General features: G+C 37.6%; 8 protein-coding genes across 8 annotated transcripts; 5 read left to right on the top strand and 3 right to left on the bottom strand.

Annotated features, from left to right (window-relative positions):
* On the top strand, nt 1–2,061 carry LOC9321727 (protein LIKE COV 1). Its single transcript, XM_002885615.2, has 7 exons — nt 1–291; nt 643–695; nt 820–929; nt 1,105–1,272; nt 1,355–1,452; nt 1,531–1,657; nt 1,749–2,061. The coding sequence occupies exons 1-7, from the start codon at nt 145–147 to the stop codon at nt 1,838–1,840; spliced, it is 795 nt and encodes a 264-aa protein (XP_002885661.2). The 5' UTR covers nt 1–144; the 3' UTR covers nt 1,841–2,061.
* A 2,458-nt stretch (nt 2,062–4,519) lies between these two features.
* On the top strand, nt 4,520–6,549 carry LOC9321726 (putative F-box/kelch-repeat protein At3g24610). Its single transcript, XM_021030687.1, is given in 3 exon segments — nt 4,520–5,410; nt 5,790–6,297; nt 6,300–6,549. Coding segments are annotated over 3 exon segments (1,269 nt in total). The 5' UTR covers nt 4,520–4,799; the 3' UTR covers nt 6,450–6,549.
* Nucleotides 6,550–7,710: 1,161 nt separating this feature from the next.
* On the top strand, nt 7,711–8,984 carry LOC9319605. The gene is made up of 2 exons (XM_021030683.1): nt 7,711–8,189; nt 8,472–8,984. Exons 1-2 carry the CDS (start codon nt 7,755–7,757, stop codon nt 8,934–8,936), a joined length of 900 nt encoding a protein of 299 aa, XP_020886342.1. The 5' UTR covers nt 7,711–7,754; the 3' UTR covers nt 8,937–8,984.
* A 159-nt stretch (nt 8,985–9,143) lies between these two features.
* Nucleotides 9,144–10,483, top strand: LOC110230384. Its single transcript, XM_021033117.1, has 2 exons — nt 9,144–9,994; nt 10,076–10,483. The coding sequence occupies exons 1-2, from the start codon at nt 9,362–9,364 to the stop codon at nt 10,361–10,363; spliced, it is 921 nt and encodes a 306-aa protein (XP_020888776.1). The 5' UTR covers nt 9,144–9,361; the 3' UTR covers nt 10,364–10,483.
* Nucleotides 10,386–11,935, bottom strand: LOC9321725 (chloroplast processing peptidase). The gene is made up of 5 exons (XM_021033118.1): nt 11,397–11,935; nt 11,083–11,220; nt 10,900–10,986; nt 10,741–10,808; nt 10,386–10,641 (listed from the first exon to the last, which is right to left on the bottom strand). Exons 1-5 carry the CDS (start codon nt 11,895–11,897, stop codon nt 10,530–10,532), a joined length of 906 nt encoding a protein of 301 aa, XP_020888777.1. The 5' UTR covers nt 11,898–11,935; the 3' UTR covers nt 10,386–10,529.
* Nucleotides 11,936–18,595: 6,660 nt separating this feature from the next.
* Nucleotides 18,596–20,833, top strand: LOC9319604 (putative pentatricopeptide repeat-containing protein At1g28020). Its single transcript, XM_002885612.2, has one exon. It carries the CDS (start codon nt 18,596–18,598, stop codon nt 20,807–20,809), a length of 2,214 nt encoding a protein of 737 aa, XP_002885658.1. The 3' UTR covers nt 20,810–20,833.
* Nucleotides 20,834–21,719: 886 nt separating this feature from the next.
* On the bottom strand, nt 21,720–23,227 carry LOC9319603 (putative F-box protein At3g24580). The gene has a single exon (XM_002883490.2). It carries the CDS (start codon nt 22,841–22,843, stop codon nt 21,737–21,739), a length of 1,107 nt encoding a protein of 368 aa, XP_002883536.1. The 5' UTR covers nt 22,844–23,227; the 3' UTR covers nt 21,720–21,736.
* Nucleotides 23,228–23,324: 97 nt separating this feature from the next.
* Nucleotides 23,325–25,569, bottom strand: LOC9321724 (putative F-box protein At3g24580). Its single transcript, XM_021032791.1, has one exon. The coding sequence runs from the start codon at nt 25,303–25,305 to the stop codon at nt 24,178–24,180; it is 1,128 nt and encodes a 375-aa protein (XP_020888450.1). The 5' UTR covers nt 25,306–25,569; the 3' UTR covers nt 23,325–24,177.
* Between the last annotated feature and the right edge of the window lie 2,200 nt (nt 25,570–27,769).

The raw sequence follows: 27,769 nt of genomic DNA, 5'->3' as shown, positions 1-27,769 counted from the left end.
ACAGACTGGAAACAGATAGTCGAAAATTAGAGTCAGCTTTGTGATTTTTCTTTCGTCGTTGAATCTTTTGACCTTTCTTCCATTGTTGATCTCCTTCCTTCCTTGTCCATCTTTCTGGGTTTATCAATTCGTTTTCTTCTGTTTATGGGCGACACGAAACCTGGGATCGTCATGGCTAATAGAGATCGTGAGCTTCTGATTCCAGTTGCTCATTCCGGCGAAGATGATCACGATTCTACACCCAAACCTTCTTCCTCTTCTTCATCTTCTTCTCATCATTCTGGTCAAGAGGTTATCATCACCTTCTTACCCTCTATTCAAAATTACGTCTTTAGGGTTTTATAGGTTGTTGTGATGTTCGTCTTCTGCGATTTAGGGTTTTCGATTGGCGAAATTTTAAGAATTGCAATTGGGTTTTTGTTGGGTTAGTGTTGAATTTCGATCGTGATTGGTAAATTGCGAATCTTGATTTCGAGAATTTGAAAAAGTTAGCTGCTTGATCTGTTTTCGTTTGCTCATAGATGTGTGAAGTTATTTAGTTTCTTTAAACTTATAGTTTGTTCCCTAAAAAGTGACTCTTTTGTTTATGTGCAATTTTCAATTTTGATGTGTTTACTGACTGGGGAATTTTTTGATCTTTAGACCTTTTACAAGTTGATCAGAAGCTGGGCATCAAAGAAGTTCATGACTGGATGGTAGGGACATGTTTCTTGCTTATTTCAATGGAGGATTGAGTTCCCTAAGCAAGTGTCTTGATTGCTTTGTTCTTGTTCACAAGTTCTGCCAATACATTCTGACTTGTATATATTCACCCTGCAGTGTTATCTTGCTTCCAATGGCGATCACTTTCTATGTGACTTGGTGGTTTATTCATTTTGTGGATGGATTTTTCTCCCCGATATATACTCATCTCGGAATTGATATATTTGGTAAGCTTCTTCTAGTCCTTCCTCTATATCTCTGTCTAGTAACAATGTTCGTTGGCGATCATGAAGTAACTCTTATGTTATCTAGAAGAACTTCTTTGGGGGAATATATATGAATATCAAAAAGAATGTAATAGACAGTATTTGATGTCATTTCTTTTGTAAATTTGCTTTTCAGGACTTGGTTTTATCACCTCCATTACATTTATCTTCATGGTTGGGGTGTTCATGTCTTCATGGTTGGGTACATCGGTTCTAAATTTGGGAGAGTGGTTTATCAAGCGAATGCCATTTGTTCGTCACATCTACAATGCCTCCAAGCAAATCAGCACTGCTATATCACCTGGTATCGTTGTTGTTCTTCTCTTTCTTATAATATCTTGTTTCGTTGAGTCTTGATTATATGATTTCTCGCCGATATATTGCAGATCAAAACACCCAGGCTTTCAAGGAAGTCGCCATTATAAGACATCCGCGTATTGGTGAATACGCAATTGGGTTCATCACATCGACCGTTGTTCTCCAGGTCTGTCACAAGAAACCGTAACCTTCTTTCTGGGAATGAAGGTTTTACCAAAACTTAAACGTCTTAAAATCATTGCAGACTTACGCAGATGAAGAGGAACTTTGCTGTGTATATGTGCCGACAAATCACCTTTACATTGGGGATGTATTCCTTGTTAGTACAAAAGATGTGATCAGACCAAATCTTTCAGTAAGAGAAGGCATAGGTGAGAGGAAGAAGATCCACCGATTTCATTTTGAAAATGTTTGAGACTCGATCTTCTGATAACTTTGGGTTGGGTTTTTATTTATCTGCAGAGATCGTTGTGTCAGGAGGAATGTCGATGCCACAAGTTCTATCAACGCTTGATATGAGAACGGCTCCAGAGAGAAGTAGAAGTAGAAACTAAAAGATTAGTCTTGCAGAAACAAATGGTTCTCAAATCTTTCCTTTTACATGTCTTCTTCCTTTAAATTCTGATTCAGTTAATTTCAGATTTGATGTTGAATCATTAGACAACAATGGTGTTTTAGAAATGCGTTCCATTTGTGTTAACTCTGTCATTATCTGTCTATATCCTAGACTCTCCTATTACATAGTAAGCTGTATAATACATATTGATTTAGCCAATCCATTTTAATTTTCCTTGAAAAGCATCTCTTGGAGGTCACATATATACACTCTAAGTCAATTAATAGACATTTAAAATTCATTATCTCTTCCTTTAATCAGGAGTTTATTTATTGATTTTACACTAAGTTTGGAGTTTTATTTCAAAGAATGCAGCATAACAGAGACAATTTTTATGAAAATCTTCAATCTGATGCATGTAGTATGATAATAAAATTAAAATTATGCTTCAAATGAGAGTGTAAGAGAGGGAAAAAAAATTGCGTGTTAGTGAGTAATGGACCCATGACAGGCCAATAATGGGCCAGGAAAAAAAAAGGTCGGTTTCCTTCAAGAAACAGTGTGTAGTTTAGAAGTATCTATATGAAACTACACGTCGTTTTTCCACAGAAAAAAAAAAACCCGGAGATTAACATATCGCAACCGTCAGATATACCACGTGTCCAAATCCAGCTGAGCTTGTGAAAGAAACCCTAGCTCTCTCAAGTTTGTTTTTTCCGTATAAAAGGCATGAGAAACTAAACTCAATACAATAACAACTTCTTTAGGGTTTTAGATCTCCGCCGATTAGCTTCTCTCTGTTTTTTTTCACTTTTTCTTCTTCTTCTTCTTCTTCGTCTTGTTTTTTGATTTTTTGTGTAGATTAATGGACAGTGACGATTGATATTAAAGGTCTCGTTCGTCGTAAAAACGGCCGTAAAAAGCCTATTTGCCGACCACTCTGTTATATCACCACCCATATTCTGAGTCCATTCATTGTTTTTTTTTTTCCCAATCGTTTTTTTGGCCAATGATTTAATCAAAAATTGACAAGCATATGTCTGAATTAATCCTTGTTGATAAACTCTAATCTTCTCTATGAGGCCATCAAAACCCAAATCCGATTTCGTTTTTTTTCTTTGCTTTATAATAATTTGATTCTGTTTTTGCTTGATTATTGTTTAGTGGCCTATGATTTAAATGATTATAGACAAGCATATGTCTGAATTAATCCCTGTTGATAAATCTAATCTTCTCTATGAGGCCTTTAGTCTAAAATCAGATAAAGGTTATAGTTTTTGGTTTGGTTGATGAGAATAGAGGAAATTGAAAGGGGTCAAGTGATGATTGATAACGCATAGTTCAGATGATAAATTCTATTATGATTAATATCTTCAGCATAGTCTTTCGCTCCTATCTGATGACCCCTTCCTCTATATTTTTATTATCTATTATTCGATTTTTCAATGTTTGGAAGATTGTTTTCCCAAGTTTTTATTTTTCCTGAAATTTGTGTAATTGAATATCTCTGGCCAAATCATAATATAATGAAGACTTGATTCAATTTATAAACATATTGGTGAAATACTTTGATGTTATCTAGATCAACCGAGTATAGCAATCTGAATATCATTGATTAGAATTTAATTTAGTTTGACCCTTAAGCAACATATTAGACGACTTAATTACATTAGTTGTCTCAAAAACTTGTTACTTACAATGGTGAAAACTAATTTAAAACACCGAAATTTTTTTAGGCAATTGGGTTTGTTGCTGCCGAATTAAAGCAATCGCAAGAGGGAAAAAAATTGGTTTCTATAGATAAAGCGTTGCACAGACGAGGTGGTGAAAGTTTAAGTCACTTAACCAAACGTTTAGGCTTCATGGGCCTAATGACGAAAATAAAAATGCTTTATGGGCTTATTGTCGTTTTCAAAGCCAAACGGGCCAACGAAAATCGAAAAAGGGACAATTGAATTGTTAGATAAAATATGGAAAGTTTTGTCCACCAAAGATATAATAAACAGTTTAAATATGGAAAGTTCGTTATAATAGGGATAATAAAGAAGAGAAAATTAGATTGAGTACTACATTTGGCCCAAAATTTAGGTCCAGTACCACTTTCAAAACCCAGTTAGCATCCATACCACAATTGAGATGTGTAATGACCATTTTGCCCTTCTTTTTGTTTGCTCAAATTTCGGGGACAAAATTCATAGATTGGGGACACAAAAAGAAGTTTACATACCGTTGTCCCCGAAGTTTGAATTTTTCCACAATTTCATCTTATTTTTGCATGTTTGCTGGTTTTTGTCCCTCAATTTTAATTCATTATTCTTGGATTTTAGTATGTAAACTCTAATTGCGGTCTTTTCATTTTGTTTGATGTTTATATTTCGTTTGATTATTATCCCCGAATAGGTTTTTGTCCTCCGTATACTTGTCCCTAAATGTTACACTTTATCTGCCACATCAGCCAAGGGCAAAACTGTCTTTTTCATACCACAATACCACATGAATGTGGTACAAGTGCTAAACCATTCTCAATTGTGGTAGAGATGCTAAGAAATTTAAAAAATGTGGTACATTTGGCAAAAATCCCAATAAAGAATTCTCTCAAAAGTAAAATAAAATAGATGTAAAAAACAAAGGAAATTAGAAAATCAATATTACAAAAATAAAACAAAAAAAATCAATAAGAACAATCGAAAAACAAAAAAAATCAATAAGAACAATCGAAATAAATCTTATAAGATAGTTTCTCTTTGAATCCTTCTCAATCCTCACAAAACTTAAACCTAAACCTAATCCAAAAAAGAGAGAACTCACTCTCGTGAAATATTCTGATCTATACTAAATTATATAATTCAGTCATCAATCGAGCAAAGTCAGAAGTGTGATGATGTCCAAAGACGCTCCCGAAGTGGCAACACATAGTAAGAGGAGGAAGAAAGAGGACGGCGAAAGTCAGAAGTGTGATGATGTCCAAAGACGCTCCCGAAGTGGCAACACATAATAAGAGGAGGAAGAAAGAGGCATCTTCGTCGTCATCGTCAAGGTTTCTACATTCTTTGCCAGAAGCGGTGGCTATAAGTTGCTTAGCCTGCGTATCAAGATTGGACCATGCAGCCTTATCTCTCGTCTCCAAGACCTGCCGGTCAATGGTTCTTTCGTCCGAGCTCTACCAGACACGATCGTTGACGGGTTACGCTGAGAAATTCCTCTATGTATGCTTCTGCATGCCTACTGACGAAACTCCTCGTTTGTTCATCTTCCGCCCAACTAAAGATGCTGCCATCAGGAACAATGTGAATCTAGCTCACGGTGCTCACCCGATCCCCTCGTTCCCCAGTCAACAACGGAAAGGATCTTCCGTGGTGGCGTTGGATAGGGGGATCTATGTCATCGTTGGATGGGTTAATGGCAATCGCTTGTCCCGTGTCTTGCTGTTCGTTTGTCGGTTTCACAAGTGGCACCACGTGACTTCCATGAGAGTGCCTCGTGTTTCCCCCGAGGTCCGCGTGGTGGATGGAAAGATATACGTGTGGGGAAGCTGCATGTACAAACATTACTCCAACTGGGGAGAAGTATTCGATGATAAGCTTTGAAGCTTACCTTAAATGGAAAATAAGAATAGAAATGGAGAAAGGAGGGAAATGCGCCGCAAGCGACGGAGAAGAGAGAGATAGGAGAAATAGAAATGATTAATGTTTTGATGTTATATGATATGGAAGCCTTAATGGGATTCTTCCATCTTAAATACAACTCATAATTCTTAAAACGACATCACTTAATTTAAAGACATTATTAGAGGAAAGGTGAAACCCTCTCCTTTTACCAGAGTCTTCTCGTGTCCCTTAGCCACTTTTCTTGAGGAGCTTTCTCAGGAACTTCTCCATTGCCTTAGCCTTTCTACCTCCAGACCTCATCTTCCTTTGCATACAAGCTAGAGGTACCCTGAGTCTATCATTCGACCCAAATACACAAACTTGGGCTGATATGCCAATTTCAAAGCCAGTGGTGGAGGAGAAGATTTACGTGGTGAATTCATGGGATGATGGAAGCTTTTACTACTTGCCGAGCCAGAGTAAATGGGAAACAGGGAATCAAGATTCAAAGCGTAGCAAGGATTGGTGTCTAATAGATAAGTTGATATACAGTTATGGTAACGACGGGGGTATATATTGGTGTGAGGCAGGGGAGTTAGATTGGTGTGATGCAGTGAAGATTGATTGGAGGGAGGTGTTGGGTTTGGAGTTTTTGTCAATGGCGCTCCGTGAATCGAGAGTGGTACACTTTGGTGGGAAAATGGTAAAAGTGTGGGAGTCCTATAAGATCATGTACAATATCAGCAAAAACCTTGAAGAATTACTTCCCGAGACCATATTGACCAACTTGATCAACCTTGGTAAGAATGTTTTGGTCTTTTGGGAAAAGCTCGAACGTGGTGGTGATTACATGAGCATGGAGATTTGGTGTGTGCGGAGATTTCGTTGGAAAAGTGGGAAGGAGGCCAGATTTGGGGCAGGTGTGATTGGTGCCATCCTATCCTCGCAATCGATCTTCTCACGGTTGATCCTCTCTTCTGCCACTTTAAGGTCTTGTATTCTATCCCTGTTGACGTTTGAAAACTTGGATTTTCTTGTACTTTAAGAATTATTTTTATATATGATTCATAAAATCACACTTCTAACAAGAAGTTGTTCAGGGCACTAGCTATGTTTCTATTTCTCAATATCAGTCACTTTTTTCTTGTTTACTCAATGTGAAAATATTTATATAATATAGATTCAAATAAAAATCTTTCGGGTAATATAGAGGGTGATTGGTTGGGTTGTACCTGTAAAGTTTTTGTTGCAGAATTTTTGCTGTAATTGTGTAGCTGTAACGTTTGTTGCTGTAAGTTTTTGGACGTAGGTATTTTAGAATAAAAATATAATATTTATAATAAAATTTTATTTTTACTTTTTAAAGTAAATAAAATTGTTTATATTATTTATTAAAATTAAAATACAAACAATAAATATTTTTTAAAAAATCCTAGTCAAAACACAAATGTCTACGTATTCTTTGATAATTTTATTTTTGGAACTTATCTTTGTTTTTTATTTTTAGAATTTTCGTTTATAATTTCTAATTTTCATATTTATCTAATATTAATGTGAGTTGAAACTCCTACAGCCAAGTAAATAGGGCTTTAGAAATTTACTCTGCTACAGCCTAAAGAAAAAAAAAAGACTGTAGCTTTTAAAAAATTACTACAACACGATTGGCATAAAATTTAAGCTTTAAGAAAAATTAAAACTGTAAGATGAACTTATAGACCAACCAATCAAGCTCATAGTCATGTATGATGTACTTATCATTTAACTGTGACATTCCAAAGAAAATTTAGAACAATAAATCAGAAGAATAACTGCTATAATGGTTTATTAAGAAAAATATGGTCACGCAGAAATTTCATGGTTAAGAACTAAGAAGCAAATGTCTTTTATTAATGAAAGGGAGGTAATATATTGTAACACCAAAAATATGTTATGCCACTGACTCTCCTTTTATTATCAAAAGTAAAAAAAACCTAAAGAAACCAATGAGTTCTATTGGTCACCAAATTGGTTTACGTAGTTAAGAAGAAGCACCAAAACTAGCTTGTATTTAAACTAATCTATCTTCTAACACTTTAACCAATTCAAATAGAGACTCAAATTTTTCGGTTACAAATGTCAAACTGGCAGAATTGAGAACGCACTACTATGTAACTGACACCCAAAACTAGTGACAAATGGTAACCTAACCTATGGGCCTTTGTCTTACCCAACCTAACGCTTGTAAATATTTCCCTATTTTGTACCCATGCACACACAAATACCAATATTTATGAGCACAAGAACAAACATTGATAAAGAAAGATTCACCAATAAAAAAAAACCAAAATGAAGATGTACCCAAAATCTGACTCAGACATCACAAGCCTCGACCTATCATCACCAAAACTTCCTACTTACTACGTTCAAAGCCCATCACGTGACTCCGACAAGTCTTCTTCGGTGGCACTGACGACTCATCAGACCACTCCCACCGAGTCGCCATCACACCCATCATTTGCTAGCCGCGTATCCAACAACGGTGGTGGAGGTTTCCGGTGGAAAGGACGGAGGAAATATCACGGTGGAAGATGGTGGCCGGCTGATAAGGAGGATGATGCTGATGATGGGCGGTACGAGGATCTTTATGAGGACAACAGAGGAGTCTCCATTGTTACTTGTAGACTTATTTTGGGAGTTGTTGCGACATTGAGTATCTTTTTTCTTCTATGTTCTGTTCTCTTTGGTGTTTCTCAATCTTTCCCTCCAATCGTCTACATCAAGGTAATTTTATTTTTACTTACATATAAAAAAAATTATTCGCAAAAACTCTTAAATTTTTAACTTTGATTAATGTACTCAAAAACTGTTAGACAAACGCAGCTTTTGCGTTTTCCACATTTTCAAAAGAAATAGATTTTGTTTTGTATTTTTTTCATAAAAGATTTTTGAATTTAGTGTTTTCACTTACAATTAATGAAAACACATCAATTGGTGTTTGAATGAATTAAACCTTGGTCTAGGGTAAAGTTCTACAAATGTTTGATTTTGTGTTGTATATGTTAGGGTGTGAATGTGCAAAGTTTTTACTACGGAGAAGGTTCAGATAGTACAGGAGTGCCAACAAAGATCATGAACTTTAAATGTTCAGTGGACATCACAACACACAATCCTTCTACATTATTCGGCATTCATGTCAGCTCCACTACCATCAACCTCGTCTACTCTCGTCAATTCACGCTTGCGATCGCGCAGCTGAAGAGTTATTATCAACCAAAACTAAGCAACCACACATCTAGGATCAACCTTGTTGGCTCCAAGGTTCCACTATATGGAGCAGGAGCCGAGTTAGTTGCTTCAGACCATATTGGTGGAGTTCCTGTGAAGTTAGAGTTCGATATCCAATTACGAGCCAATATTGTTGGAAACTTAGTCAAGTCTAGGCATAGGAAACACCTCTCTTGCTTCTTTTTTATCTCCTCTTACAACACCACATTTGTAAAATTTACCCATAAGTCTTGTAATTCATAGAAGCTTCTTCATTCTTTGTTTTAATATAAAACTCGATTTTTTTTTTTTTTTTTGACGGCAAACTCGATTTTTTTTATTCCTAGCTTTTGTAAAAATGAATATATTTTTTGAAGTATATAGCTAAAAAAATCAAGTCATACTTTTCCATTTTTCTTAGCAAAAAACAGAAAAAGTTACGTTCCATTTTATCTTATCGAAAAGAGAAGAATAAAATCCGTTAAAAACGGTTTGGTTTGGACCAAACCTTTTATAAATTAAAACAATTTAAAAAAAAAAAAATGAAAAAGAAAGCTTCAAAGGGTTTGTTCTATATCCACTCTCTACGCCGTGTTCTTCTTCTAAGACATATGTATCTTCCATTTTCAATGTTTACGTCGATCTCAAAACACAAACAAATTGATAAACCAAGTTGATAGAAAAGAAAGATGATGGATGCGACGTCAGAATCCGAAAGAACAAGCTTGGACCTATCGATTTCATCACCTAAACCTGCTTACTACGTAGAAAGCCCTTCAAGTGTGTCCCAATTAGACGATGGTGAGAAATCCTCATCCTCTACTTCGCTTATTCAGGTTCATACTCCAAACTACACCATTCTCAGTGAGTCACGTCTCTCCTCTTCGAGCCGTACCTCCAATGGAACAAGCGGTATGGGATTCCGATGGAAAGGAAGCTCCCGGAGAAGTAATATGTATTGGCCGGAGAAGCCTTACACGATTAATGAAGATGAAGTTTATGATGATAACAGAGGATTATCGGTGGGACAATGCAGAGCTGTTTTGGTAATATTAGGTACTGTGGTTGTGTTCTCTGTTTTCTGCTCTGTTTTGTGGGGAGCTTCTCATCCTTTCTCTCCTATTGTCTCTGTCAAGAGCTTTAACATCCATAGCTTTTATTACGGAGAAGGAATAGACAGAACAGGAGTTGCTACCAAGATTCTGAGCTTTAACAGCTCGGTGAAGGTGACAATAGATAGTCCTGCGCCTTACTTTGGCATCCATGTCTCTTCTTCTACCTTCAAACTCACCTTCTCTGCTCTCACACTCGCCACTGGTCAGGTACTCTCTGTTTTCAAATTTCACTCATTGCTCATATATCATCATCATCATCATAATCTGATTCACATTTTGGTTGTGAAGCTTAAGAGCTATTACCAGCCAAGAAAGAGCAAGCACATAGCCATTGTAAAGCTCACTGGCGCCGAAGTTCCTTTGTATGGAGCAGGACCACACTTAGCTGCCTCTGACAAGAAGGGAAAAGTTCCAGTGAAGTTGGAGTTTGAGATCCGATCGCGAGGTAATTTATTGGGGAAGCTGGTCAAGTCGAAGCACGTGAATCACGTATCATGCTCTTTCTTCATCTCCTCCTCCAAGACTTCCAAACCCATAGAATTCAGTCATAAGACCTGTAAACTTGTTACCAAGTAAACAATTTTTCACTACCTCTCCATTTTGCAAATAAGAATTTCTTGTTTTCTCATTAATCTGCAATCCAATTCAAATGTGCAACTCTCTCCTTCATAGAAAGGTACATTGTTTTCATTTTTATCTGCACAAGTGTTTAAAAGGAAGAATCAAAACGTTCCAATATGCTCTATTGCTTATCCACAGCACAGCCACCTTCTAGCACTGTCCCGCTTACTCTGTTTGGTGGCCAATACCGAAAAACTGACCGTCCAATAATATTCTTCAAAGGCAGAGGACCCCTGAAGACAACACAAGTTTTCCAATATAAGGAACAATCCAAGAAGAAACTAAACCCTATGATAAAAATCTAAAAACAGATGAACAAATAGGCTTCTCACCACACGTGTGAATCATAACTGTTATTCCGGTTGTCACCCATCACAAATACTGAATTTTCCGGTACCCTCTACAATATCGAAGTAACCAAAATCAGAAAATAAGAAAAACCAGAAGATTCAGGTTCTAAAACTTGTTTAAAAGCCGAGAATAACACTTACAACTGGTGTCATTTCATATCCAGGAGGCTCTAAGATGAATTTTTCATTCCTAGCAACACCATTAACCATCAGTTTCCCATTATGTACCTACACATTACCCCAAATCAAATAACCATCACCTTCACTATTACAAGTCTCTTCACTAGTCACACATTCTAAGAGCCAAAATATGATCATACATACCTCCACAAGGTCACCTTCTTTCGCAACAATCCGTTTAATAAACACATCCGCATCAGTATACCCAACTTCCTGAAGAACTGGTGGACTTTTGAAGATCACAATATCATTTGCACAAGGCTTCCTGAAATAATAACTCACCTGAAACAATCACCAAAACACCATCAATGAATCTCCTTTAAACTCACATACTTAAAAACCTCATAACTCTTAAAAATGTAAACTTTGACATTGTAATCAAAACACAAAACCAGCTTCCTAATCCTTAACTATATAGCTCATGATTCCAAAGCTAATCTATAAACAGAAAACAATACCTTCTCTGCAACTAATCTGTCTCCAACATCAAAAGTAGGATACATAGACAAAGAAGGAATGTATCTTGGTTCTGCAATAAAATAACGAAACGCCAAAGACACAGCTATAGCCACAAACACTGTCTTCGCATCATCCGATGTAAAATCCAACCATTCTGGAAAAAGTCTGTTTTTTTCCTCCACTTCACCTTCACCATCATCACCACTATCTCCGCCGTCACCTCCTCCTCCACCGCCGCCACCGGAGTCTAACGACGGTGCAGACTTTGTCGTCTCACTTGAATCCTTAACCCCATAGCAACTGAGACTTCTCCGGTAGGTTTTACGGTTTAAATTTGTTACTCCGGTGTTGAAATTGAAACGACGGCAAGAAAAAAGTAGGGATTTTGGGGTGAATTGGACAAAATTAGGATTAGGGTTCTTGGTAAATCTAGAATTGGAAGCAGATTTGAGAAAAGCTAGCGGCGGAGTAGAGAGGTGAAGAGATATCATCACCATCATCAACTAGCTAAAGCTTAAATTTTTTTTTTTTTTTTGGCTGTGTTTGTTATTTATCTGAAAAAGAAATGGAAAATTAAAAGACAAATATACTTAAGAAAAATAAAAACGCTTCAACTATTCCTTTTTTAGTTTTTCTCTTTTGTTAACCAATCGTTTAATTAATTCTACTAAACTTATTAATCCTTTGTTGATCTACGATTATAGATTTTGCGAATTGGTTTTATTTATCTATTTTGTTGATAAGTGAAAACAATTATGTTTTTTGTTAATTCCTCCGATTACGGAGGTGTTTCATTCATGGTACATCATCGAAAGACGAATCCGTTATCTCCGTGAAAGTTTTTTTTAATCTTTTTTGATGTCCGATACCGAAGATTCTGTTCAGTGAAAACGATTGATCCTAGAACATCTATGCTATGACTTCTTATCGAAGGACTGGATCGTCTGAATTTCTCATGTGCGTAGAGAGGTTAACCCTCTTGTGAATGAGTTAGCGAACTATGTGGTTACTTTACCGTTAGGATTTTATTTAATTAGCTCGGCTCCACCGTGTGTTGATTCGATCATGCAGGAGGATGTCTTTGGTTCTTTTCGGGCAAGACAAGTGTCTATGTAATTATTATTTTTTTTAGTATTAGCACGGATGATTCACCAAAAACAACAACATTAGACACGATATGATGGCCAAGAATGACGATCTCATCAATTTACTAACACATGTTGGCGAGTAAGGTTTCGGTATCCAAACATCGTGGAAATTTACTTTTTCATTATTCTTTTTATTGTTTGGTTATAATTATCTATGTTTGAATTTGTTTATTATTATTAATGTAGTACAGATTTATGAACTCTTGTATTCGATTTGAAATCAATGAATGAATAAGATGTAAAAAAAAATTTGCAAATTGGTTTCTATAATTTTTTTTGTTTAGTACTTTGAAAGTATTAAAGCATTATTTTCATAATAAAATATGTGTTGTAAATTATAATTTTTAAATATATATATATATATATATATAAACCTATTTGAGATGTTAGCTAATTTAAATTATTATTACAAAATTTAAAACAAATCCGTGGTTTTATCTTTTTATCTTTTTCCCCAAGGAATTTTTTTTTGGTGAGTTTTTCCCCAAGGAATATGATCATCAGAGTTAGTTTTATCCTTTTCCCCAAGGAATATGATCATAAGATTAAGAGTTAACTTTATAAATCGATTAAATTGAAAAAGTTCACAAAACCCTAAAGTTTTTATTTTGGATAATACTAAACCCCAAGTTATCTTCTCTGTATCATCATCGAACATGAGCATGACGCATAAACTTCAGCAACACGCAAGGCGTCTTCTGGCTTACAGTAGCAAGACTCGATTCTTCTGCTCCTGAAACTGGAGAAACCAATTAGTAATCTCTCAAGTCAAGGATCCACCGTAGATCCAGGAAATGAGCAAACCTCAAGGCAAAAGATGATCAAAGAAAGAAGAAATCACCTTAGGACAAACGGGTTTGAGGGATAAAGACTGTGACGGCGCTAAACAGAGATAAGAGAGAAAGAGAGATAAGAGAAATGTTCATTGATTAGGTTTCCGAAATGGCTAAGTGCCTTACATATAGTGATAGTTGTACCAGTCGTAAACCGACTAAATGTACCAAATAAAGATTGTACCAACAAACCATAATAAAAAGCATAATTAAACCGGATGATTAATTCATCATGTAGCAATACTCCCTTCTTCAGAGCATCCTTGGCCTCAAGGATGGAATGTTGGATGCTTGGCAATGAAGTCCTTGTAGAACTCCCAAGTAGCTTTTGATGGTGGCTCTCCCTTCCACTGAACAAGGACTTTGGTGACAGCTTGATTCTGGCGATTAACCATTTTCTTCTCTAGGATAGCCTCTGGTTCTTTGGCATTGCCCACATCAGTTAAATACTGTGGCATTACAGGTGCCTCAGATGGAGGGTTGGGACACAGCTTAAGTTGACTCACATGGAAGACATTATGTATAGAAGTTCCTTGTGGCAGCTCCAGTTTGTAAGCAACTGTTCCCACCTTGTCTGTGACACGAAAAGGTCCGTAGAAACGTGGACTGAGCTTGTGAGGAACTCCTTTTGTCTTTAAGGACTGTTGGCGATATGGCTGCAGCTTTAAGTACACAAAGTCCCCAACCTGAAACTCTCTCTGCGACCTGTGAGAATCAGCATACTGTTTCATGCGGTTCTGTGCTCTTAACAGGTGAAATTTGAGCATAGCAATCAGTTCTTCCCTTTTCTGTAAGCTTCTATCAACCACAACTGAAGAACTCTCTCCGGGGAGGTATGGTAAGTGGACAGGAGGTGGTTGACCGTACACAATTTCGAATGGAGTGCATTTAATGGCGGAGTGAAATGTGGTATTGTACCACCATTCAGCCAGAGGTAACCATTTGCTCCAAGTTTGAGGTGCATCAGCTGTCATACACCGCAAATATGTTTCCAGAGTCTTGTTAGTCACCTCAGTTTGCCCATCCGTCTGGGGGTGGTAAGCAGTGGAGAAACGCAGATCAACCCCATGGACCCTGAACAACTCCCTCCAGACTTCACTCAGAAAAGTAGGATCCCTGTCACTTGTTATGTCCTTTGGCATCCCGTGTAACTTGAAGACATTATCTAAGTAAGCTTGAGCCACTTCAATCGCCGTGTAAGGATGGGACAATGCAATGAAATGTGCATTCTTACTTAGCCTGTCGATGACAACCAAGATGCAGTGCTTACCCGCAGATGGTGGAAGTCCCTCTATGAAATCCATGCTAATGCATTCCCAAACTCCATTTGGGACTGGGAGAGGCTGTAATAACCCTGGTGAAGCAGCTAGATCATATTTGTTCTTCTGGCATATTTGGCAGTTGCGAATGTAGTTCTGCACTTCCAGACTCATCTTTGACCAGTAGAACAGTGCTTTGATGCGTTGCAGAGTGGCGTCTCTCCCTGAATGACCCCCACTGACTGAATCATGCATCCATTTCAATATGTGAAGCTTGACAGCAGCATCATTTCCCACAACCAGTTTACCTTTTCTCCTCAACTCTTCATTGACAAAAGAATAAGCAGGATGAGAGGCAGGATTACTCTTAATGTCAGAAATTACCTTACTGAGATGTGGATCTGATTGCCAAAGTAGCTGGATACTGTCAAACAGACCCTCGTGAGCGTGAGACATAGTGATGGAGAGCAACTGAGCACCTGTTACCCTTGACAATGCGTCTGCTGCATGATTCTCCTTCCCTTGCTTATACTGTATCTCATAAGTGTAGCCCATGAGTTTAGACAGCCACATATGTTGAAAGGGAGTAGTTACCTTTTGATCCAGCAGGTATTTGAGGCTTTTCTGATCTGTTTTGATGAGAAATGGTCTGTGAGTAAGATAGGAGCTCCAAGCTTGCACAGCATGAACAACAGCCATCAACTCCTTCTCATAAACTGACAAAGCTTGGTGACGCGGGCCAAGTGCACGGCTGATATAGCAGATTGGGTGGTTATCCTGCATCAAGACTGCACCAATCTCGGTGTTAGACGCATCAGTTTCTATTACAAAATCCTTACCAAAGTCTGGTAGAGCCAGAACTGGAGATGATGTCAAGGCAGATTTCAATGCATCAAAGGCTGTAGCAGCTTCTGAACACCAGAGGAACCCATCTTTCTTCAACATGTTTGTCAGGGGTCTGGCGATGATGCTATAACCTTGAATGAACCTTCTGTAATAATTAGCAAGGCCTAAGAAACTTCTGAGCTGCTTCTGCGTGGTAAGTGTAGGCCACTGTTCCACTGCCTTGATCTTGCTTGGATCAGTACTAACCCCAGCAGCAGAGATGAAATGCCCCAGGTACTCGACTACAGTGGCTCCAAATGTGCATTTTGAAGGTTTGAGGAAGAGCTGATGTTTCCTGAGGACTGCAAACACTTCTTCTAGATGTTGCAAGTGTTGTTCCCAGGTTGGACTGTAGACCAGTATATCATCGAAGAAGACAAGCACGCATTTCCTAGCAATGTGACGAAACACCTGGTTCATTAAACCCTGAAATGTACAAGGGGCGTTAGTTAGGCCGAATGGCATAACAAGATACTCGTAGTGACCAGCATGAGTTTTAAACGCTGTCTTGTACACATCATGGGGATGCATGCGTATCTGGTGAAAGCCTGCCCGCAGATCAAGCTTGGAGAAGTATGTTGAGCCTCCCAACTCATCTAGCAGGTCTTCCAAGAGGGGAATAGGATACTTGTCTTTAATTGTCTGCTTATTCACACCTCTGTAATCGACACATAGCCTCCAGGAACCGTCTTTTTTCTTGACAAGCACAACTGGTGAGGCATAGGGACTTGAACTGTTCTGAATGATGCCTTGGCTGAGCATTTCCCGCACCATTCTGTCTATAATATCTTTCTGGATTGAGTTGTAGCAGTAGGGTCTGAGACTCACTGGACTTGCACCTGCCTCAACTGGTATCTGGTGATCAAAGCCCTTCCTGAAAGGAGGTAACCCTGTGGGTTCAATGAAGAGATCCTCATATGCCTCCAATAGTGCCTGCAATGTGGCATCACTAAGGGAAGTGGACTCATCAACCGCAATATGAGAGAGAGACGCCTTAGAACTCGTGGATGAATCAGGGTCATAGAGCTGTAGAAAGGCAACTTGCGGCTCCTGTGAGAGTAGCTTATTGAGTTTATTACCTTTGATTACCTTGCAGCCAGCTTTTGCAGTACCCCTGAGTATATACTTCGCTCCATTCAGGGTGAACTCCATCCTTAGGTAAGTAAAGTCCCATAATATAGGACCTAATGTGGCCAGCCACTGTACCCCGAGAACAATATCCCAGTGGTCTAAGGGAAGAGTCCTTACTTCAGTGGTAAAGTTATAGCCCTGCATTCTCCATGTGAAGTCCTTGCACCTGAAGAGAGTCACTGTTTTACCACCAAGTGCTGCATCTACTGTCATGGGTCTGGTCCCTTCAAGCTTGCAGTTTATCTCTTTGGCCACCTTAATGTCAATGAAGTTATGGGTGCTTCCCGGATCCACGAAGATATGGAGCTTATGCTTCCCATATTGCCCCATTAGACGCATACAATTGAAGGTAGTGGATCCATTCAGGGCATTTACTGAGATTGTGGGCTGCTCTTCGTTGGGATTTACAACAGCATCCTCCTCTTCTACTGTCGCATTAACCTCATGTTCATCAACCAGATCATCCTCTTCACATTCCATTACAAAGATTTGAGATTTCCTGTGCTTCAAATGATGGCCTGGAGTATAGGGCTCATCACAGAACATGCAAAGACCTTTGGTTCTTCTCTCTTGCATCTCATCATATGTAAACTTCCTTGTAGGTTTATTGGTATTGTTTGGTTTGTAGGTTGGTGTTTTGGGATATTCGGTGAACTTTGGTGTTGGTAATATGGCTGTAGTGTTTGAGGATTTAGTGTAGGTTTGGTTATTTGGCTTTGAAAAGGGACTGAAGGGAGCTCGCTGAGGTTTGGTTGGAGTTTGGAGAAGGGCTGACTCATGGAGTTTGGCTATTCGGGCTGCTTCTGTTACAGTGGTAACTTTGAACTGTCGGGCTTGTAAGGCTAAGTGTGGGTTTAGATTGGTTAGGAAGATGCTGAGAGCATGTGGCATGGGAAGCGACAACCTTGTTCTTGCAGCCTCAAACTTTTCCCAGAAAACTTCAACGGAGTCTCCTCCCTGTTTTATATTCACCAGCTCAGCCAAAGGGTCATCTACAAGTTCTGCAAACCTAGCTGATAGATCCACAACATACTCTGACCAGGATGGAAACATATCAAACCGATCACGCATGTAGTTATGGTGCCATTCTAACGCTTTACCCTCCATGTGTATCGATGCATAACGGACTCTCATCTCAGGTGGTGTTCCATCAAGTGAAAAGAACTGTTCACAACGGTAAAGCCAACCACGGAGACCATTACCATCAAAGGAAGGGAACCCTACCTTCGAGAGTCTGGTAATCAGTCCATTTGGATGCACAGTGGCTCTGTCTTCTTCGAGAGGACGCTTACCCACAGAAGGCTGACCGGATCTGTTCAAATCGGGAGGATCTGGGGGTTTTGGTGTTTGCGACGATGACGAAGTGAGGTCACCAGAAGCTGCTAGGTTGGAACCCGGAGCTTGACCGCCGTTGTGAGAGACTATCGCCGTCACCATAGCTTCAAGTTTTTGTTGCGACTGGAGTAGCTTATCGATTTGGGTCTGGGACTGCATCAACTTTTCGATCTGAGTCGTTAACGCCTCCGTAGCTGTCCTTTGCTCATCTATCTGCTTGTTCATGGTTGCAAGGCGTGTTGCATCAGCCATGGTTGTACAGATCCGAGGATGAGTGCTCTGATACCAATGAAACCGGAGAAACCAATTAGTAATCTCTCAAGTCAAGGATCCACCGTAGATCCAGGAAATGAGCAAACCTCAAGGCAAAAGATGATCAAAGAAAGAAGAAATCACCTTAGGACAAACGGGTTTGAGGGATAAAGACTGTGACGGCGCTAAACAGAGATAAGAGAGAAAGAGAGATAAGAGAAATGTTCATTGATTAGGTTTCCCGAAATGGCTAAGTGCCTTACATATAGTGATAGTTGTACCAGTCGTAAACCGACTAAATGTACCAAATAAAGATTGTACCAACAAACCATAATAAAAAGCATAATTAAACCGGATGATTAATTCATCCTGTAGCAGCTCCTCCACAAACAAAACCCTATCGTCCCCGGCAAGGAACCTAACTCTGCAAAGTCGGATCGAAGCGGCTTTAGAAAAGAAAGCAGAAATCACTACGGTGCTTGAGCAATGGCGACAACAACAAGAACAAGGGAAGCAATTAAACCCTTCGTTGGTGAGAGGTGTCGTCGAGAACCTACGCGATTCCCAGCGATGTCGCGAAGCCCTAGAGGTATCAAATTGGATGATTGTACAAAAGATCTGCAATCTCATCCCTGAAGATTTCACTACTCGATTTCATCTGATTGAGAACGTATTTGGATTGGAAGAAGCAGGGAATTTCGTCGAGAGCATCCCGGAGAATTTAAGAAACGAATCTATCTACAATTCTCTTCTAAGCAGCTACGTAAGACGAAATGATTTGGATAAAGCCGAATCTACTTTCAAGAAGATGAGGGAGCTAGGGTTGCTATTGAGAGCTTCACCGTATAACTCGATGACTTCACTCTACAGGCGTATCCCTCACGGTAACCGGTGTAAGGTCGATGAGATTCTGCGAGAGATGAAGGAGAGCAACATTAAGCTTGATAGAGACACCGTGAACAATGCTTTGCGAGTATACGCTGATGTAACTCACATAGCGACAATGGAGAAGTTTCTTGCTGAATGGGAAGGGAATACACCGCTTGACTGGCTCACAAGACTTGACATGGCTAAGGCTTATCTCAGAAGTGGTTTTAAGGGAAAGGCTAAAGAGATGCTTCGTAGAACAGAGGAATTGAGGGATCCAAAGTCCTATGAGGAACTCATGAGGCTATATGGTGAAGCAGGAGGGAGAAAGGACGTTTACCGTGTATGGGACTTGTACAAGAAGTTAAGTAAGAAAGACAACGAAGGATTCCGAGCTTTGATTGGTTCACTATTGAAGCTTGATGATATAAACGGAGCAGAGGAGTTCTACTACAAAGAGTGGGAGTGCTCGGGACTTCCGTTCGATGTCCGAATCCCGACTATGTTGGTGTCTAGTTACCGCGAAAAGGGAATGGTGGAGAAGGCAGATAAACTAATAAAGGAGATTATGAAGAATGAAGAATCTGTTAAACCAATCACTCCGTTGTTGGAGTCATTGGAAAGAAAAGGGAATGTAGTGAAGCCTTCGGAGTTAAGAGATCTCATCAAGAATCTCTGTGACTCAAATCAATTCTATAAAGCACTTGAGGCATCAAAATGGATGAGTACAAAAACATCTTTCAATCTTTTCCCTCAAGATTATGCAGCTAGGCTTCATATGATTGAAAACGTGTTAGGTTTTGAGGAAGCAGAGAAGTTTTTCGAAAGAAGCATTCCGGAGAACATGAAGGATGACTATGTCTACGGTACACTCTTAAGCTGTTACGCGAAATCTCACAAAACTTTGGATAAAGCCGAGGCCATTTTCGAGAAGATGGGAGACCTCGGTTTCCTCTCGAAACCTTCTCCATTCAACTCGATGATATCTCTTTACAGTCAGCTAGGAAAACGAGAGAAGGTGGAAAATCTTATATCGAAGATGAAATGTATGAACATAGAGCCGGATAGTCTCACGATGAACAACGTTTTGAGAATGTACGCAGATGAAACCGACATAAAGACAATGGACAAGTATAAAAGAGAGTGGATTAATGCTGAGAAAAACACCAAGCTTGAGATGAGGACCATGGTTGCAATGGCGAATGCTTACGAGAGAGCCGGTCTACTACTAAAGGCGATTGAGATAACAAGGAGTAAAAATGAAGTTCACCGTCTATGGAATGAGTACAAGGAGAAGGAAAAGAGAAATTATAAAATAGATGACGCCAATCTATGTAAGTGTAGAAGTGCGGTTGGTGATGAAGAATATCAAAGTGTGATTAGCTCTTTGTTGAAGCTAGACGATTTAAAAGGAGCAGAGGAGATATATGGAGAGTGGGAACCAGAAGGACCCGAGTTCAATACTCGAATACCGTGTTTGATAATCTCTCGTTACTGCAAGGAAGGCGATGAAGTGAAGGTAAGGGAAGTAGTGTACTCGAGTATAAAGAAGCGGAAGCTAATGCAGTTTGAGAGTTTCAAGGAAGATGTGTACGTCTTTGGTGCCATATGTATAGTGTGTGTGGGTTTTGTGGGCGTGCTATTAATGATTATAACGAACCCCTTGCTCTTTTTTTTTCTCCTAATTCATTTGTCTCGTTAATTTCTAATTGTTCTATTACTGAATTTATTTGTTTTCAAATTCTTTTTATTTGGTTGGATCGAACATTGTTTTTGTTCTAACATGCTTTCTTCTGTTTTTTTCTTCTTTCCAAATTTAGAAGAAAAAAGTTCACATAAGCTTTTGGATCATAGTTTCACATGGTTTGACCGGACTCTTCGGGTTTAAAAGCTTCAACTTTTGAGAAAATATCTTAGTCTATACTAGGTTTTGATTTGAGTTGCTAGGTTTTGAAGGAAAAGAAATGTGCAAAATTATGATAATGTTTGTAAGTTATGTCGTCAGAAGATTTCATAGGGAAAGTTTTTCCCATATTTTTCATTTCTATTATTCCCATCTACCTGAAGTAGAAGAATAATATTTGATCGGGAACCAGGTTTGGTGCTATTGGTCGGATCGACCTAGTCATACGACGTAAAAAAGCCGAATAATGGGTGCTTATGGTGTTATTTGGTGATCGGACTCTCTCATGCAGTTGTATAAGTTTTTTAATTGGTCACAAAATCTGCATGTTTGTGTTGTGAACATCATCCCCTAAGATGCATCAAATGCTTTGTCGACTTTTGGTGGTCAAACAATGATAGGAAGGTCAGAGAAATGACTGTAAAACTCAGTTTATGATGCGAATTCCGCCGCACAACATTTTTTATTTTCTTATAAGTATGTGAATATCACTAGGAATGAATGTTGAGGTTTTACAAAAGCTTAACCTATACTTTACTACCGTACCGCATATTGACAAATCTAGAAGGTTTTACTAACATATCACAGTAGTTTGCGAAATGTGTAACAAACACTAAACAAATCATTGCCTAATAATAATCTTGTTCAAGGAACATGATAAAAGAGAAAACAAACAAGTAAGCATTCAAGAAATAGACCATAGGTATTGTAAAATGTACTAATTAATTAAAGGTGCACTAAACTCGGAACATAAGAGCACACAAGTGGGTAACAAAATTTGGCTGCAGATACTCCAAGATCCACTTCTTCCAAGATTCCATCCACTCCAACGATGTAAGCTACGTTGCGAGTAGGGTTCATTAAACCTTCTTTGTCTTTATCAAAAACAACGGCGACTTTATTCTCCTCGTCAATGAAGAAACTCGCAGCACTAACCTGAAACTGAAAGGAAACAAGTGGGTTCATATCCACTGCTAAGAACACCTTTCTGTTCCACGACACCCGATAGGGCTCAATTTTCATCTGTAATGTATAGGAGCATTGAAATAAAACCGCAAGCTGCTCTTCTCTGACACTAGATAGACTGACAGTATCTGAATAATAAAACTGAAACGGCAGAGGCAAACATGGCCCAAATCTCTCTCTAGTGAAATCAAAACAGAGTAAGTTACATTGCCGATTTCTAGCAAACCAGTACGTATTTCCCTTGACAGAGACACCACGACGATGAGCGTATATCTTACAGTATGGAGTGATGACATCAAGATCCCTCCATGAATTAGAGTTAATATCGTAGATTTTAAACTCAACATAAGTGGGAGAAAAATCAATAAATCTCAAGATTTTGTAGATGCGGCATGACTTGCTGCTCTTCTCGTATCCGAGAGCATACATATACGAATAAATTTTTTGGAAGTCATGCTTAGGCTCGATCAACCGGGTTTGCCCCCAATACGGGTTCCAAACAACAACCCTAGTATTATCTTCCATAATGCATAACAATAAACCGTCGCAGTGAAAGACTTGAGATACATTGACTTCATCTTCTAAGCTAACAAGTTCACCTTCACGCATTATACATGACTTAACGTCATTGTGAAGATTGACGCGCATCAAATAAACCCTAAAATCCATCATCATGACCATCATAAACTCTTTTTCCGTTGCTGCTACTTTTGCTTGATCACCAAGGTACTTCTTCGCAAAGCTCTCACCTTTGAATAAAGTGTTCCACTTTTTGCAAGTAGATCGGACTTTTCTCAGAGATGTCAACGGAATTCTACAGAGCACCTCCTCGCCCAAATCGCTGGGAAGATTGGACATCTTCGTCATTGTTTCAAGTCTCAACCAGGATCGATCGATGTAATGTAGTAAATAAATTAGGTTAACTTTGAAAAACTATGCTTCTGTGATTACCGATTTTCTCCCACCTCTGTGAATATATAACAACATAAACCCTTAACGAAAAGATTAGATGACGAGGATATAAAAACTTCAAAAAATAAAAAAAAAATAAAGGAAAATAACAATACCAACAATTTCCTTTTCTCTGTGATTACAGATTTCTTCAGCCTCAAGATATTATAACAATTTGAAGACGCTATACCCCTTAAGGGAAGGAGTCAATTAGAGTTTGCGACAGAACATGAATCTACTCAGGCCCTAAAGCATCTCAAAAGTTTATTAATTTGAAAGAATCACATCTCAAAAAATATTTGTTTGGTCGAATAATTACATTAGTTGTAATTTAATTGGCAATAAATTAAATCTCTAATTAGACTCTACCAAACTTTTTTCATAAGAAAGATACATAACTTTTTTTTTGACAGTTTTATTTCATGTGATTGACAATGTGTTGGGTTTTGAGGAAGCAGAGAAGTTTTTCGAAAGAAGCATTCCGGAGAACATGAAGGATTACTCTGTCTACAGCTAGGAAAACGAGAGGAGGTCGACAATCTTATATAGAAGATGAAAGATATGAACATAGAGTCGGATAGTCACACAATGAACAACGTTTTGAAGATGTACACAGATGAACCGATCGACATAGTTAAAGATAATGGACAAGTATAAGAAAGAGTGGGTTAATTCTGAAAAAAACAACAAGCTTGAAATGAGAGCCGGTCTACTACTAAAGGCGATTGAGATAACAAGGAGTAAAAACAAATTTCACCGTCTATTTTGTATCTGCTACAAGTTCTGGTTCTAATTGTTCTATATCGAATTTGTTTGGTTACATACTCTATTTAAAACGGCATTGTTCTGGCTATGTCTCAACTTATTCTCTGCAGATATTCTTCCTTGAACCTCTCGCCTCTGTATCGAGAACCAGAACTTGCAGGACATACAAGAGCTGCATTAGACTCCAATGAGCAAAGCCAGAACTGAGAAAGGGGCATTAAGAACAGAGTGTACCAAAGGTCGAAGATTAACTCCAAGAATCTTTGAATCTTGTAAGTATTTACCATGAATCTACTACAACATAACAAGGAAATTAAGCAACCCAAGGCAGTGAAATGAACAAAAAAAAAGTTGAGAAACAAATTTGATATACATTCTCACTAATAATCTTGTTCAAAGAACATGAAAACAAAAAAGAGAAAGCAAACAAAGTATAAATACTAAATATGCAAGAAATATATTATTGGTACTGTGTAGAGGACTAACTAAAGCTGCACTAAACTTGGAACATAACAGCACACAAGTGGATAACAAAATTTGTCTGCAGATAATCCAAGATCCACTTGTTCCAAGGTTCCATCCTCTCCAAAGATGTAAGCTATGTTGTGAGTGGACACTAAATATTTTTTCTCTTTATCAAAAACCACAACAACTTTCTTCTCCTCATCGATAAAGAAACTTGCAGCTCTAACTTGAAACTGAAATTGAAGGCCAATATCCATTGCTAAGAACACCTTGCTGTTCCACGACACCGCGTTGGGCTCAAGTTTCGTGGTTATCCAGATCTCCATCTCCATCTCTGATAATCTTGAGCGCTGAAATAAAACCGCTAGCTGCTCTTCTCTAACACTAGATAGACTCACGGTATCTAAAATATACGGCTGAATCGGCAGAGGAAAACGTGATCTAAATCTCTCTCTTGTGAAATCAAAACAGACTAAGAAAGTACTGCTTCCTTGCCTCTCTCTAGCAAACCAGTACGTATTTCCCTTGAGAGACACGCCACGACTATAAGAATCTATCTTCCAATCTGGAGAGACATCAAGAACCTTCCATGAATCAGAGTTTATATTGTAGATTTTGAATTCAAAACAAGTGCGAGAAAAATCAATAAATCTCAAGATTTTGTAGCTGCGACATGATTTGCTGCTCTGCTTGTATCCAAGAGCATACGTATAAACGTCCAATTTGTGGAAATTATGTGTAGGCACGATCCACCAGGTATGCCCCCAATACGGGTTCCAAACCACAATCCTAGTGTTATCTTCCATAATGCATAACAATAAACCGTCGCAGTGAAAGACTTGAGATACATCGTCTTCTTCGTCTAAGCAAATAAGTTCACCTTCAGGCTTTATACATGACTCAACGTCATTGTGAAGATTGACTCGCATCAAATAAACCCTAAAATCCATCATCATGACCATCATAAACTCTCTTTCCGTTGCTGCTTCTTTTGCTTGATCACCAAGGTGCTTCTTTGCAAAGCTCTCACCTTTGGATAAAATGTTCCACTTTTTGCAAGTTAATCGGATATTTCTTAAAGATGTTAACGGAACCCTAGAGAGCACCTCCTCCACCAAATCCTTAGGAAGATTAGATATCTTAGTCATTGTTTCAAGTCTTAACGATGATCGATGTAGCGTAGTATAAGTCTCAACGATGATCGATGTATCTTCAAAACCGCTTTCAATATGCTTCTGTGATTACCGGTTTTCTCCCACCTCGTTGTAACATCAGATAACCCTAAACGAAAAGATATGATGACAAAACAAAAATTTTAAACAGAGGAAAAAAACATATTCCTTTTCCTTTGCGAGTTCGGATTTCTTCCGCGGCAAGATATTGTGTAATATAACAAATTTAAAACCCTACAGAAAAAGATTCTATTACGTTTTTATCAAAAAAAAAAAAAAAAAAAGATTCTATTACGACAGTACAAAAACAACCCAAAACATAGTTCAAATTTGCAACAAAATATCTGATTCGTCTCTACCCTACTTTTTTTTTACAGAATTTTTTTTGGGTATCCTACTTTTTTTTTACAGAATTTTTTTTGGGTATGACAGTATGTTTTTTTCAGATTAACATGGTCATGTCTTCATTTTTTGGGATAAAATATGAATTTCTGTTACCAAAAAGTAGGGGTGTCAACTTGGTTAAACCAAACCAAACCAATCCATATCCATATGGGTTTAGTGTCAACTTTTTGGCAAAAAGGAACGTTTTTTTTGGTAGGCTTACCAAAAAGGAACGTTTGATTACAAGTAGCTACGTTCAGTGGCGGAGCCCAAAATATTTCTTATAGGGTCAATATATTAATATAATTATATAATAATAATATTATTATTTCTTTAATTAAAATAAAATTTCATTACTAATTTTTAAAAATCTATATGTTATTACATTTTTTAATATAAGTAAAGTATTATTATCGCTATAAACACCATTAGTTATAGTTTTGAAAATAAAATGGCTATCATTTTGTATATGCGTAACATCATAATTTTTATCGTTTTAAGTAGCTACGCTCAGTGGCGGAGCCCGAAATATTTCTTATAGGGGTCAATATATTAATATAATTATATAATAATAATATTATTATTTCTTTAATTAAAATAAAATTTCATTGCTAATTTTTAAAAATCTATATGTTATTACATTTTTTAATATAAGTAAAGTATTATTATCGCTATAAACACCATTAGTTATAGTTTTGAAAATAAAATGGCTATCATTTTGTATATGCGTAACATCATAATTTTTATCGTTTTCTATTTTTGAAACTAATCGAAAATATGGTGAGAAAAAGTTGTGAAGTATATTTAACTTCTTTTCTCAATATTGTTTGGTTTAGTTTAGTGTTTATATTGATTAGTTGATACTTATAAAACTAAATTCTTTTTGATTGAAAGCCATATTTAAAATATTATAAAAAATCAAAAGTAATTATAAAATTTTAATTCATACACAGAGAGTAAGAAAAAAATATTTAAGTGAAAAGAAAAACATGAAAATTAATACGAAAAAAAGATGAAGAGTTAAATACAGATAACATGTTAACTCAAACATAAACGTCAAAAAGATGCAAATTGATGGATAATTGAATCAAATGCAGTTATTATTTTTTAATTAATATGAAAAGGTAAAAACACTAAATGATTAATTTTAAAAAATTGGCGTAGGTTGCAAACAAGAAATTCCAACTAGGCATATAGGGGTCATTTAGAGATTTTAAGCCAAATAATTTATAAAATACTAACTAAATAAGCTTGAAATTTTTTTTTTGTAAAAGTCATGGGGTCAGTTGACCCCCCTCCCATCCATGTGCCTCAGCCCCTGGCTACGTTTACCCAAGGAGTTTCTAGGGTTCCCAATGATAAATTGATGAGATTAAAGAACACCAAAGTGTTTAGGAAGAATTATAATAAGACTCTCATAAGATTAAAGGTATAAATTACATTCTCTTATATAGATATGAGATTTCCTAATCTAAGATAAATATAAATGTAAATAATATATTTAGAGATAATATTAAACTTCCTAAACTTAAGATATGATAACTTCTAGATCATTCTTAATCTTCATGATTTTCATAATTTTGGGCGATTATCTCGACCGTCGATCTCGGTCGATCTCTGGTTCTCCCAATACCCAAAGAAAATTAAGTATAGCTAGGCTTACCTAAGGAGTTTCTAGGGCCCCAAAAAAAAATTAGGTAGCTTCGATGTTTGGCACGTTGTAGATATGCTGACATGATCTGAGCAATAAGAGCCTTCAAGACCCATCTACTCGATCAGCTCGAAACTTTTTTCATACATACAAGGCATGAACTGGTCTTTGCTTCTTTAGTATGTACATGCCCGTCTCAATATGTAGTGGGGCCTTTGGCCAAAAAAAAAAAAAAACTAAAACCTCTTAGTAAAAAAATGATTTTTGAAAAAATGGAGCTTTTTAACCTTAAGAAATTTTTTGAAATTAATATCGGACCCATAACATTTGTCAAATAATGTAAGCTCGAACACCATACACTCAAATTCGACGCTCAAGTATGCAAATGTTGGTTGAACATACCGG

Source organism: Arabidopsis lyrata (genome assembly GCF_000004255.2).
Source record: "Arabidopsis lyrata subsp. lyrata unplaced genomic scaffold ARALYscaffold_3, whole genome shotgun sequence".
Classification (NCBI taxonomy): domain Eukaryota; kingdom Viridiplantae; phylum Streptophyta; class Magnoliopsida; order Brassicales; family Brassicaceae; genus Arabidopsis; species Arabidopsis lyrata.
Note: the sequence above shows the minus strand (reverse complement) of the source record. Positions and strands in the feature narration are given on the sequence as shown.

Coding starts and splice junctions, on each gene's coding strand:
- LOC9321727 (XM_002885615.2), top strand. CDS start 145: ATGGGCGACACGAAACCTGGGATCGTCATGGCTAATAGAGATCGTGAG. Junction 696..819: donor AAGAAGTTCATGACTGGATG/GTAGGGACATGT, acceptor TTCACCCTGCAG/TGTTATCTTGCTTCCAATGG. Junction 1,658..1,748: donor TTCAGTAAGAGAAGGCATAG/GTGAGAGGAAGA, acceptor ATTTATCTGCAG/AGATCGTTGTGTCAGGAGGA.
- LOC9319605 (XM_021030683.1), top strand. CDS start 7,755: ATGAAGATGTACCCAAAATCTGACTCAGACATCACAAGCCTCGACCTA. Junction 8,190..8,471: donor CTCCAATCGTCTACATCAAG/GTAATTTTATTT, acceptor TGTATATGTTAG/GGTGTGAATGTGCAAAGTTT.
- LOC110230384 (XM_021033117.1), top strand. CDS start 9,362: ATGATGGATGCGACGTCAGAATCCGAAAGAACAAGCTTGGACCTATCG. Junction 9,995..10,075: donor TCACACTCGCCACTGGTCAG/GTACTCTCTGTT, acceptor TTGGTTGTGAAG/CTTAAGAGCTATTACCAGCC.
- LOC9321725 (XM_021033118.1), bottom strand. CDS start 11,897: ATGATGGTGATGATATCTCTTCACCTCTCTACTCCGCCGCTAGCTTTT. Junction 10,809..10,899: donor GATATGAAATGACACCAGTT/GTAAGTGTTATT, acceptor TCGATATTGTAG/AGGGTACCGGAAAATTCAGT. Junction 10,642..10,740: donor AGTTATGATTCACACGTGTG/GTGAGAAGCCTA, acceptor TGTTGTCTTCAG/GGGTCCTCTGCCTTTGAAGA.
- LOC9319604 (XM_002885612.2), top strand. CDS start 18,596: ATGATTAATTCATCCTGTAGCAGCTCCTCCACAAACAAAACCCTATCG.
- LOC9319603 (XM_002883490.2), bottom strand. CDS start 22,843: ATGACGAAGATGTCCAATCTTCCCAGCGATTTGGGCGAGGAGGTGCTC.
- LOC9321724 (XM_021032791.1), bottom strand. CDS start 25,305: ATGACTAAGATATCTAATCTTCCTAAGGATTTGGTGGAGGAGGTGCTC.